General features: G+C 38.2%; 1 protein-coding gene across 6 annotated transcripts in view; it reads right to left on the reverse strand.

The window, feature by feature from the left end:
* The window catches only part of TCF12 (transcription factor 12), a 162332-nt gene that overhangs the window by 40632 nt on the left and 109353 nt on the right, over window positions 1-12347 (reverse strand). For all 6 annotated transcript variants that reach the window (XM_036389663.2, XM_036389660.2, XM_036389661.2 and 3 more), the window contains exon 9: window positions 10597-10649. In XM_036389663.2, coding sequence (XP_036245556.1) covers window positions 10597-10649 — 53 coding nt within the window. The remainder of the gene's footprint in view (window positions 1-10596; window positions 10650-12347) is intronic.

A 12347-nucleotide genomic window follows, 5' to 3' on the forward strand; every position in this document is an offset into this window, starting at 1 on the left:
ATCCAGGGAAAAAAAGGTTAACACACAACCACGTTTCTCCACCTCCAGTTGTGTCTACTGCCAATGCTGTGAATTCTCCCTGCCTTCCTCCTGACAAAAGCAGGAAAATATTTCAGGATAAGGAAAAAAATGGGTAAAGTTCAATTCAGCCATTTACAGGGAGAGAAAGCAAGTTGCAGAAGTCTGGTTCATTCTGCCAAGCACCTCGTGTGTCAGTGAAACCCTCTGAACTAAAAAGATCCACAAGGGTGATAAACTGACTGCAGCTGAATACTACAATCAGATAAAAATCTCTGCGTAATGTCCATTATCTCAGGACATAACTACTGTAGTGTCTATAAATATACAGAATATATACACGCTGACAAAAAATATTCCCATCTCAAGCTTCAAATGCTTTTTCAGTGAACTCTTCCAGTCAATTAGACTACTGCGCTCAGAATATGTTGGCAAATACATCCTGAAGTTTCCATCTGCTGAAGAACACTTGCATTTTTACTGCAAGTCAAACTACGCATCCAGAACTGTTTAACTATGCAGCAAAGCTAATGATATCTGAACCAAACTCCTCTCCAATACAAAAGGCGTAGCAGCAGCAGCTGCAAAAAGAACATCACTATACTGCAGACTATTAAATTGCCAGGTCTGCAGAGTGACTGGCGGCTTCCTCCTTCCCTAGGGACCACAAAGACCCATTTCAGTCCCCAGAGAGTCCCCTAAGAACCTTTGATTTGCAGCTAACAATGCCATTCCTTAAAGCTTCTCACTAATGTTCAGGACTCTACAGATGAGACTTGCTAAAAGATCTTCAGATCTTTGCATGTGCTACTTCTTATAGTGCACTAGATTAAAAACACTACTTCAGAAAAATGTACAACTTAGAGAAGTTGGAAAAGACACTTTAGCTTACAGACTTGAAGTAGTAAGAGAACCCTTTAAAAAAGTAATTTTAGCATGCAAACTTTTGAAACATTAGAAGTACTTCCAGGGTAACTGCAGTCAATTCTTTGAAGACTATCACCAACATAGTTGTAATTGCTACTGCACCTCCATGCACACGTGCCCAGTTTTCAAAATAGTTGTATTAGAGATGAAGAGCATGATCAACCCCCTTCAAATAATAACCATTATCCACCTATATATAAGCAACTGGAAAAATGCTAAAAACATCAAGCAGAGAAACCTAACTTGACTGTGTAGCATTGGTGGGAGCTGCCCTATACTCGTACAGAGCAGTGTAACAAAAATACATAGGTAATATTAACTAGTAATGTTTACTAACACTATTAACATTTATCAGTAGAAGTAAATCATTAACCTTGTTCACCAGCACATGGGTAAGACAAAAGCAACAATATGATCAATAAAACTGAGGAACGCCACTGCAAACGTCTGTTTGTAGACAAACTGGTCCCTCCATAATGAGTCACTAAATGAATTTGCTCCTGGCTTGCTTCCCCACAAAACAAAAGGATAACAATTGCATTTTATTGAAAAGGAAATTATTTGTCCTACACTCAGTTACATCATTGGGAATAAAATCTTGAGTGCCCAATGCTTGAAACACATCACTGTATCTGCTCTACATTTACTGTATGAAAACATTGTTTCTCACATTTGGTACATTGATTGACCATACAGGATCAGGCCATAACTCCATCAGCATATCAAACTTGAAACTACATAAGTTTACTTTCACCAGGATAAAATATGAACCTAAAATGGAAGAATTTGAAAGACTGCTGAAAAAAATGGTATGTTGTTAGCAATAACTCTGCATGTGCAGGAACTGCTACCAGGTAACTATTCCAAAAGCTCCTGAAGTCCAAAGCAAGTTTTTTTGTGGTTGCAATTTTTCTAATCCTCATTTAAGCCAAGCAACAGCTGCTCTGAAATTTGTTTTCTTAAGAGAATCATGTTACAGTGAAATGAATCATAGCTGGATAAGTGGTACTGTACAGGGTACCGTTGTTTACTCCATTTTTCCTTGGTGACAAGTCAAGGGTTAATCTTATGACTCAGCCTGACAAAACAAGTCAGCTGGAGACAGGACCAATTTTTTAAACTTGATTTCAGACAGACATGCCGTCAGCAGAGGAACACTGAACTGACATGCACTTTTGTAGCCCGAATTGTTTCCACTCATGACCCTGTAGTGTGTGTCAAAAACAATAAACTGCCTGTTCCTAAAGTATGTAAAGAGATTATGAAAGCTGATGCAGAGTGAAATACTGACCTAAAAATAAATGAAGCTACCTGTAAGAGAATATTTTCAAAGATGATTTTAACGCTAAGAGATTTTGTGAATGAACCACATTCACATTCTCCCTGAAAACAAACTTTTATGTGAAATACATTTTTGTTCCATTTGTCAGAGTCACAAAGTAAATACACCATAAGCATATGCAATTCATCACTTGAATTTATAAAAAATAAACACAATTTCCACAGATTACTGAATGTTATACCATATGAAAGATAGTTACATAACTGTCTCAACAGATGAGCCATTCTCTAGTCAAACATATTCCACAAAACTGAAATATCAAAATGCTTTAAAAAGGTTAATGCCTTCAATCGGTTTTGTTATTTTAGATGTTCTAACACAAAAAACACCAAATCTCTTTAAATTACTTGCTACTAGAAATTAAAGCTCCTCTTTCACCAACAAAAGCAACTGTGATGTGCAAACCCAAGTATCAAGTATCTCCTTATGGAGAGCTAGCTTCAGTCTTGTTGAAAAAAACAGTAACATGGTCAGAGCCCAAGCCTGCTTTCCATGGGGAACCCAGATATTTTGTTCTTACCAACTTCCATTATTTTCTATGGGGCTAGGTTAACCTTCTAGCTTTGGAAATAAGGCAAAGGCAACTGTCCTAGAACTCTCTCCTTTCCATCCCGCACTGTCCAAGGCTGGAACGTCTTATCAATTTCAACCATGTTCAAAGAGGAACAGAAGTTTCACAAGTGATAAAGTTCTTATCAGTTCTAAGAAAACGGGAACCTGAACAGGAGAGACACACTGGAACTGATACAGAACAACCTGTTGCTATCTAAAATATACATAGTAATTTTGAGCTGTTTGTCCAGCAAAAATTCAGGAAAAAAAACTATACATCTCTGGATTCCAAATATAACTTATTCTAAAGCCAAACATTTACAATGATTAACTATAGCAAAGCCAGACTTAGGACCATTGCTAAGCCATGCACTGAATATGCTGCATAATGTAGCTGTCAGGATAGACAAGATTTCAAGCTGTAAGAAAGAAACCTGGCTGTTTTCAGGGGAAAACACAATGCTTATTATACTGTCCTCCATGTAATTCATCAGCTAAGTAAATGTTAATTTATTTTAAAATCCTGGAAGGATAGCCTTCTGTGTTAACCAGCCACTAAGCTTGCTGCTCAGCAGAGATGGAGCAGATGAGCTGTATGGAAGGCAATTTAAAATAACCCAGTAGACTAAATTTTATAGGCAATGCCTCCTGCCAATATCCAAAGGATGATGTTTTATGCAAATTAATTTGCTAATCCACACAAGAGGTAAAATAGTTTGGTGGTTTTCCTTTTCAAAGGGTTTGTCTTTAACTGCACATTTAACATTCACGTTGCTATAACCAAGGTAAGAGTTTGAAGGGATAGTGAATAAACAGTAAATACTAATTAAATGGATATTAATTGCTATCCACTACTTTCACCTTGCAGTATTAGAAGGTTGAGGGATAGTTGTTGAGGATTTTGTTGCCGATTTGGGCTCTTTTTTTTTTTCCTGCAAAAAAACTCCAGTTAGCTGTGGCAGATATGAGTAAAAAAATAGCAATTTTTTTAAAATAAGAAACTGCAGCCAGGACTTTTCTGTTCAGTAGTTCTCTAAATAGTAATGAATTTATTCAATGTTCAAGTTGAAAATATTGAATGTTATGAGATATTTAAGTTATTAAACAAGTATTTTCTTGGAATTGGAAGAACGAGGGAAAAAGTGTTGCATATCCCATTTTTCACAATCAATCCCAAAATAATTTCTTAGAGGAAGTTTGAAATTTGTTTCAAAACCATTCAAATTTAACTTTGATAGGATATTGCTCAAGTTCAGAAAGTTTTATTATTTTTCTGGAAATATAAAGCACCTAAAGTTTGAAAGCCCCTATAGGAAGGCCTTAACCACCCATATCTGCATTAAGAAGTAAACAAACATGTTTATTATCCTGAGGCAATAAACTCTCCTATCAGAAGCCAGATAATCACCACAAAACGTGCTAAAAACCTATCCAACCTAGAAACCCATGCAGATCTTAAAAGAATTTTAAACCCTGAGATAAATCAGCACGGCTGTTACTGAAACTCGCACAAGACTACCTGAAGCACAGATCGCTGCGCACCGACTGCAGCGGGCCGGGCCGATGGCCGTGCGCAGCTGCGGGGTCCCTGCGGGTCCCTCTGCCGGCCCGGCCCGGCCGGGGCTCTCTCCACGCCCGGCTGTGCCCGGCCCGGGGCTCTCTCCACGCCCGGCTGTGCCCGGCCCGGGGCTCTCTCCACGCCCGGCTGTGCCCGGCGCGGCCCACCCGGGGCCACCGCCAGGCCCGGCTGTGCCCGGCCGGGCCCTGCGTCGGCGGCCTCGGCCTGCAGGGGGCTCCAGAGGCACGACCTGCGCCCGGCCCGGCCCGGCCCGCACTCGCCGCCGAGGCTGAGGCAGAAATTGGCTGTCAGGGAGCTCTGAACATGGCGAGGCGGAACGCTGAGCGCTGGCTGTGCCTCGGCATGGAGCGCCCTGCGTCCCTCCCCTTCTCCTGTGCTCCAGCTCGCTGCTCGGCAAAACTGCTCTGCGAACGAAGCCGAGAGCTACCACAAGCTGCTAAACAATCCTTCTGACATCCAGGATCAGGAACCCGCCCGTGCCTTACAGAAAGGAACAGCTAACAACTAATCCTAGCTATCAGTGCAAGTGGAATGAAATCCCACAACTACATCTCCAAGGCTGAACAACTTGCTTGCTGTATAAAACCTGATGTCACAAGCAATTGTGGCACTTAAATAGGAGGTAATTTAATTCAATTTCTTTGCTTCATTGTATAAAGACACATCTACATCTGAAATTTTACTTAAAAAGGATGGAGTGCTTTACTTTCAGTACCATTCTTTTGAAAAAGCATTTGTTTTGGTTTTGCACTTGTTTTGGTTTTGTATTGGCCCCTGCCCCACTTTGGGGCTGAGCAAGCAAGCAAAGGGAAACCTCTTACTTCAACAGCCCATGGAAGTCCAGCAACACAACATTCCTCATGACTTTGCCAGCTCACTTCAAGTGTTATAAACATCTTCCCACCAAAGCCACAAGTATTATCAAGCAAAAGATAGTAAGAAATAGTCTTAAGAAAAGCTTCTATCTTTATCTATTGTTATAAAACACCACAGCAATTTGTGGTAATGGACGCATTCATCTTTGAGGAAAAGCAGAGTTGCAGAAATTCCATGTAACTTCTCCCTAAATTACATGAGCTGCAACTCAGTATTTCTTTAATAACATTTTTTTCTAACAATGCACAAAATTTAACGTTCTTTTATGCAAATCTACACTCTAATTTAAGAACTTCCAATACACTCGTTTTGATATGTTATGAATACTTCAAAAATTAACTACCTCCTGTAAACCTAAACACAGAAATTATTTGACATCATTATATATGCATCATAGATGTATGTATACACAGGATTTTCAGAGAAGATCTCTTAATTCAGCAACCTTACATTAGTTCACCACAGTCAGATGACAGGACAGTTAGTTTGGAAAAATAATCTGATTGCAATTTTTAAAAAAGCTTTTAAGAGAGGGTTGCTCAAGTACCTTCACCCTAATTCAGTGAGAAGTCAAGCTGAACTCTCACAGCAGGAATTTGCAATGGGCTGCCTGCTTGTTTAATGACAGCTAAACGTTCTCATGCAGCAAAGAGCAGGTGGGATGCTATAATCTGAGGCTACTGCAGTTTTCAGATAGATTTCAAATAAAGGCCATGTTGAAAAAAAACCCTACAATAATCTAACCAGAAAAATAGATCTTTTTCTTATTAAACATAACATCTCAAATATTTTTACTTGGTTTGTAACATAATTTAGAGGTTGGATGTTTTGTACATTTGCATTTTGTTCAGGTACATAGATGAACACAGTGTTTAAAAAGCAGTACTTAGCAAGTCCCTAAAGAATTTATTCCATAAATCAAGCAACCAAAGAACAAGCAGAAAGCAGAAGATGGAAGACTCTGTACTGAGGAAGAAATCCTAAGTTCTGTGTGGCATTATCCATAAAGATTTATTTACTCAGTTTCATTATTTAAACTTGCTTTCTAAAACACAGCAGTGCAGCAGAGGAGAGGGTCAGGAGAGTTCCTGCTGGCTTTGAGAGCTCTCACTATTAAAGACAAGTGACAGTTGAATGTATCACTTGACTGTGCAAGGCGGTTCAAAACAGATCTGAACAAACTAAATCCTGCTTTTCACATTTGGGCACTGTTTGTGGGCAGTGGGGAAAAAAATCTTACCAAAAAATGTCTCCCTAGAAAGTCACTTAAACACAACATCACAGTCAGTTCAACATCACACAAAGTATCTGCCCAGGATGCTCTGAAGTTTTGATTCAGAACCACACAGTTCATAAAGTATTCCAGTGGTGTTGCTTTACACCAGGCTACTTCAATACACATGGAAATTGCTAATACTGACAGAATCCACTCAGGGTGGTAAACATTGTATTATTTCTAATACAGTATAAACTTTAAACTCTCGAAAACTTGGTTTCAGATAATCATTCAGAAGATACTTCTCATTCTACCATTTCAAATAATCTCCTTTTACCCTTTTGTGAAGCATAGAGGAAGGAGAGAACACAGAAGGGAGTAACATCTATTATTTTTCTTCTTTACCATCAGTATCTTTATGTGATGTGTTTTGAAACATCTTTACAAGCTCAGTCTTAAAAGACTGGCAGGAAAACAGAAAGAAAAGTGCCTTAAATGGGAGGTAGTTCTATGCAGGCAAACACAATTTGCTGTATCTTTGTACCATAAATAGTTCTTGCAAGAAATTAGCACCCATGGGCTATACACATACCATAGAGGGTGATATATGAGAAACTCCTATAATGAAACTACAAGTTGACTTACATGTATCGAAAAATACAAATTTGAATTTAGAAAGAAATCCCTGGTATCAGAAAATACCAATTTGACAATCTCTTATTAAATAAGTGCAATCCAAAGTTTAATATTAAACTGAACATCTCAGGTGCTATGGAAAGCCTAATATACTCAAAATACTTATTAGAAACTACACAGAAAACAAGCAGACATTTATGTCTGTATGTCACAGCTCATTTTCTCTAACAAAAATCAACAGATACAATGTATTCCAGCTATTTCTCTGATATGACACTAATTAAATAGCAAAAGAATGATGATAGATATTCACACTATTTTACTTAGAATTACGGCCCCATGATAGCCACTGATTATGGTACTAGTAACAAATGTTAGTTTGAAATATTTCCTGACTCCACATGTAAATAGGAGGTTTCTGCTCCCAGCCCATCCATTTTTGGATGATGATGTCCCTGGGCATTTCTGAGAGAGCCTCCCTTGTTTGTCTTCTCCCTGTGCCGCCTGAGCAGTTCTCTGGAAGCCCTGACACTGCTGTGCCTGGCCGAGGAGCTACGCTGCTTTTAGGTCACATGATGTTATTAGTGTCTGTCTTACTTCACTCCTACAATCAGAAGAATTCTCAGAAATACAACAGTTTTCCATCTCTGAAGACAATATAAGTCACCGAACAGTATTTCCCCCAATATAACATAAACAGCATAGCAATCTTGCTGTTCACTCAAACCTGGCTTTTTAAAAAATATGGTTTTTAATTTCTGTCCTCAGAGTGCTTTAAATTTAGTAGTTGTAGTTTAACATAAATGCTTGCATGTCAACATTCAAAATGTTTTGGGCAGTGAGTCACCACTTAACAAGTTACAACAGAAAAACTTTAAAAATGCATTTGCCTGGAACATTTAATTTTTACAGTAAGAGGACAAATTCAGATTGAGTTGCATTCCAGAAAGAAGCCAAGCAATTCACCGGCACTTTTCTCTGTAACTGTTTTTACTTTAGGCCCTGATAAGAAAACATTAAAAAAGATAAACCTCAAAACTAATAATTTCAGAAAATACCATATAAAACCAAGGGGAAAAGAAATAAACTAGAGGAAGGGTTGTTTGGGGTTTTTTGAATCATTATTACTTAAAAGACTGTTATTAAATTACAGTTATCTAGGAAATTAAATTACTGCTGAGTATCCGTTGACATGGCAGCCTTATACTAACAAAAACATTGCAGAAAGCAATATTTTAGAAACTGAAAAATTAAAAAACACAGATTTGTATAACAAAATTAAGTATCATCTTTCCTTTGACTTTTCATATTATAATTAAACTTCTCTGCACTAAAGCAACTTTTTCCCACAATACATTCTGACTTCTTAGGAAAGTATATTTAAAATAAAGACTACACTTACATAATGATCTACTCAATTTAAATTTCTCATGATGCTCAGTGAAATTTAGTTTTGTATCATCTTCCACATATGCAATATCTCAAATTTTTTTTGTAACGTGTCATTTTATTTCAAGGCTCTATTCAGCAGTGAAAGCATTGAAATACAGAGAAACAGTGTTAAAACCTGCAGCATCACAATCATTGATTATTCACAGTAACTGCACTTAATTGCACAGATTGGTACAATGTTAATACAAATAAAATCTATCAGCATTTCCTTGTCTCCAATCTTACAGAAGAAGAATTAAATTAAAACCATTTGAAAAATACTGCTGGTTAAAATTAAACCCTGGTAAGACAAATGAGAGAAATCTTTCGTTCTCCAAAATGATCTTTTTACCTGGCTGATGCTACTAAATATTAAACATGTAGCGTAAGCTTTATTACTGCCTAGAATTACTGTAATAAATTTCATTAAAATTGCACTGCTATGTGTTTCAGCTTCTCTGACATTTTAAATATATTTTTGTTAATCTAGCAGAAATCATCTGCTAGACTGTAAAGCCACCCTACATAACACGCAACTGTTAAAATGTAAATTGCCAAACTATTTTTAGCTGCTGCTGAAGGGGAAAAAAAAAAAAAGGAGGGGGGGAAAGAAGAATATTCCTGGCCTCGGGAATAATGATTTGAGGCATTGTGTTCATTTTGTTTATCAAGCAGCTATTCAGCCTCTAGTGGGGCCCAAGTGCTTATGCAAGCAAAAGCTTTTAAGAGTGCCTGCAGCTGCAATCCTGGCTTCCAGGTAGGCTGCAGGTTCAGAGCACAGCTGCCCCAGGCTATCCACGCTATCTCAGCTCCATCTGGAAGTACTGTTAAAATAGGATTTCAGATCCCGGGTTCTGTCTGTATCATCGTGAGCAGGGGGAGGAAGAAGGGAAAGAGAGGGAGGAGAGAACAGGGGAGCTGCGAGGACTGGAAGACACCATCCGTAGTTCAGGCTCAATAGGAAATGAAAAGCTCAGCCCCATTTTGCTGCCGCTATATTGCTGTTCCTGTGCACTGTGTTCTATTCAGCCTATCCGGCTTTGAGTTATGACTCATCCAAGTGCACCTGCGCCCATGTGTTAAGTACTGCCAAATAAAAGCCCAACATCCATTTACACAACAAAGAGATGTATCCCGCAAGGCAGCGGAGCTTCCCCCTCCCCTCCTGTTTGTTCTGAGCAAGGGAAAAAATAATTCTGTCCTTCACTTCACTGGGGATTTTTCACTTCACGTGGATTTTTAAATGCAGCTTCATTTATAAACAATTTTCTTCCTTTTAAGAATAAAGCATATTTAATACCACAAAACACCCCTATAGCATTACATTATCACAGCCATTAATGATTTTTCCACCAAAACCCTTCCAACCTTTTTTATCAAAGCCCTTTATTCTCGAAGGATAAATTTTCAAGCAAAGAGGGATCAACAAACTAGTTGCTTGAAAGCTTTCCTGATGCTAGGCTGAAGTTAGGAAAGGCTTAATGAAGGCTTTAAAATCCACCAGGACTTCACAATGAACATCTGACTCGGTGATTTATGCATATTAATAACCTCAGTCCTACTGAGGCAAGCTGAGCTGTACATGTCCTCCGAATCTTAATGTCTTCAGCTCCACTGGGATTATTACAAATGTAAATTTCTAAGATTCTCAGCTATTAATCTCTGTCTGTCCTCCTGTTCAGCAACATAATGACTAATTAAACATCAAAAGACCTGTACAGGAGATCTTCTTTGACAGCTCCTGGCCCAGCTCTCTTCCCAAGAGAGGAATTCAAATGACAGGGACAAGTGGGTAGGAGCATATGAGCGAGCTACAAATCACTGCTATGAAATCTAAAAATTCCACATCAAATGTGCATTTAGTCCTGCAGAACCACTCCCAATTACCTAGCCTAGCTGTTCATGTCCAGCAGACAGCCCTCCTAGTGCTAAAGGTAAATAATTGGTATGTGTGGCAGGTAAGGAGAATGCAATTTGAGCCCAATTTTTATCACTACAAGTAAAAAATGTAGTACTTACAGAAGAAGGCAAACCAGGGGGCACCTTTCTTACTTTCTTTGTCTGTAGAGGATCTGTACAAGAAAAATAGCATTTCATCAAATATCTACATTATAGGTGAGAAAGAATAAATAGCTACACTGCTCACTTTTTTCCTTCCATGATGAATGTCTTATTTTCCAATTTCATGCATTTTTTTTTATTCCCTGGCAAAGAGATTTGTCTGTCACATCAATATAAAAATGTAGCATAACCATGTTCTCTAAAATACAGCCTTGCTAAATAGTTCCTTTCAATCCTTTTCCTAAGGAAAACAGTTATTCCTAAGAACAGTTACTCTGAAGGGTATACTTATGACCTTATACACTTGCTAAAAAACAAAGTATGGTTTTGAGATATACAAGGAGGAGAATGGGACTTATTAGCAAGAGAAATGCTTTATTTTCTGTGCATCAGAGTAAAGACATCCAAAAGGAATTTGACATGATTTATACTCTAAGAATACTAACATGATGTACATTTTACAGTTTTTAGAGTCTACCAAGGTTGTAAATAAACAGCAAATTTAATGACCTAATTACTTTCCTTGAGTAATAAAGTCACCACATCTCAAATTTGCACGTAATAGTAAAGTTGGAGGTAGGATAGCTGCTTCTTTCTTCCAGTAGGTGCTGTACTGTAACAGAAGTACCCAGCAATTCCACTACCTAAACCAAGAATCTGAACCAGTTTATTCAGATGCTAATACAATTAATCTGAAAACTCTGCATGCAAAAAAACCCTGATTTTTGAAGATGATTATCTGGTGAGATTACCAGTTCAACAGTTAACCAATAAAGTCTTTAATTAAAACACAAAATTCTTACTTTTCTGTTTTCATTCAGAACATTTATGATGATATGACAAGATAAAGGTGAGATAATGTGAAATATCTGCTGGATATCTTTACTCTCATTGTTTCCCATAGGGCATGCTCAGAAAGAAAAGAAAAGGACTTTTGGAAAATATATTTACATTGGATTCAGAATGTCACCTGGAAGAGAGCACTGGTTGGTTTCAATGCAATTTAATATGAAATTTAACAAGAGCTTGTTATAATCCTGGTCAGACAACTCCTTCTCAGGGATAAAATGGGCATAATTTGACTTTGTTAGAAATTCTCAGGCAGCAGATTTGTAGCACTTAACAAGTCCATTAAAAAAAAATAGAACTCAGACATACTTTCTCAAGCTATTGGAAAAGACTTGAGATAAAAGATTACTTCCTCCTCCTGACATTCCTGGAAAAACATTTCCCTGGATTTGTTACCACCACCTGCCATATCCCAGACTACAAGCCTCAGATTCAACCAGGACAGAAAGAGGAATATCACCCGTTTAAACACATTTATAGCCCCTGAGCTTCTCTTTCAAGGAAAAAGCTAAATATACTCTGAAAACTCCACACTTCACTTCCATTTATTTCATTTAATGATATCAGAAACTTCCCAAACTCTGTAGAGTTTGCACAGGAAACAAGAATCTCATTCAGGACCATCTCAGTGACTGCTGCACACAGCAGCACCCTGTGCCCAGCTCCAACACCCCCTGCCACTCCAACCCAGAGCAGGTTACTGCTGCAAGTAGTTCCTCACTAAAACCAATTCATTCTGGGCTAAAACACCAGCAGCAGCAGCTTAAAACACAGTTCTTTCCTCTTGAAGTTCAACCACCCTTTCAGGCTGCAAACAATTTAAGCGTTCTTTTTCTGAAACAGGTGTGAGGAGCTGCCGT

This window comes from Molothrus ater, chromosome 13 (assembly GCF_012460135.2).
Source record: "Molothrus ater isolate BHLD 08-10-18 breed brown headed cowbird chromosome 13, BPBGC_Mater_1.1, whole genome shotgun sequence".
Taxonomy (NCBI): domain Eukaryota; kingdom Metazoa; phylum Chordata; class Aves; order Passeriformes; family Icteridae; genus Molothrus; species Molothrus ater.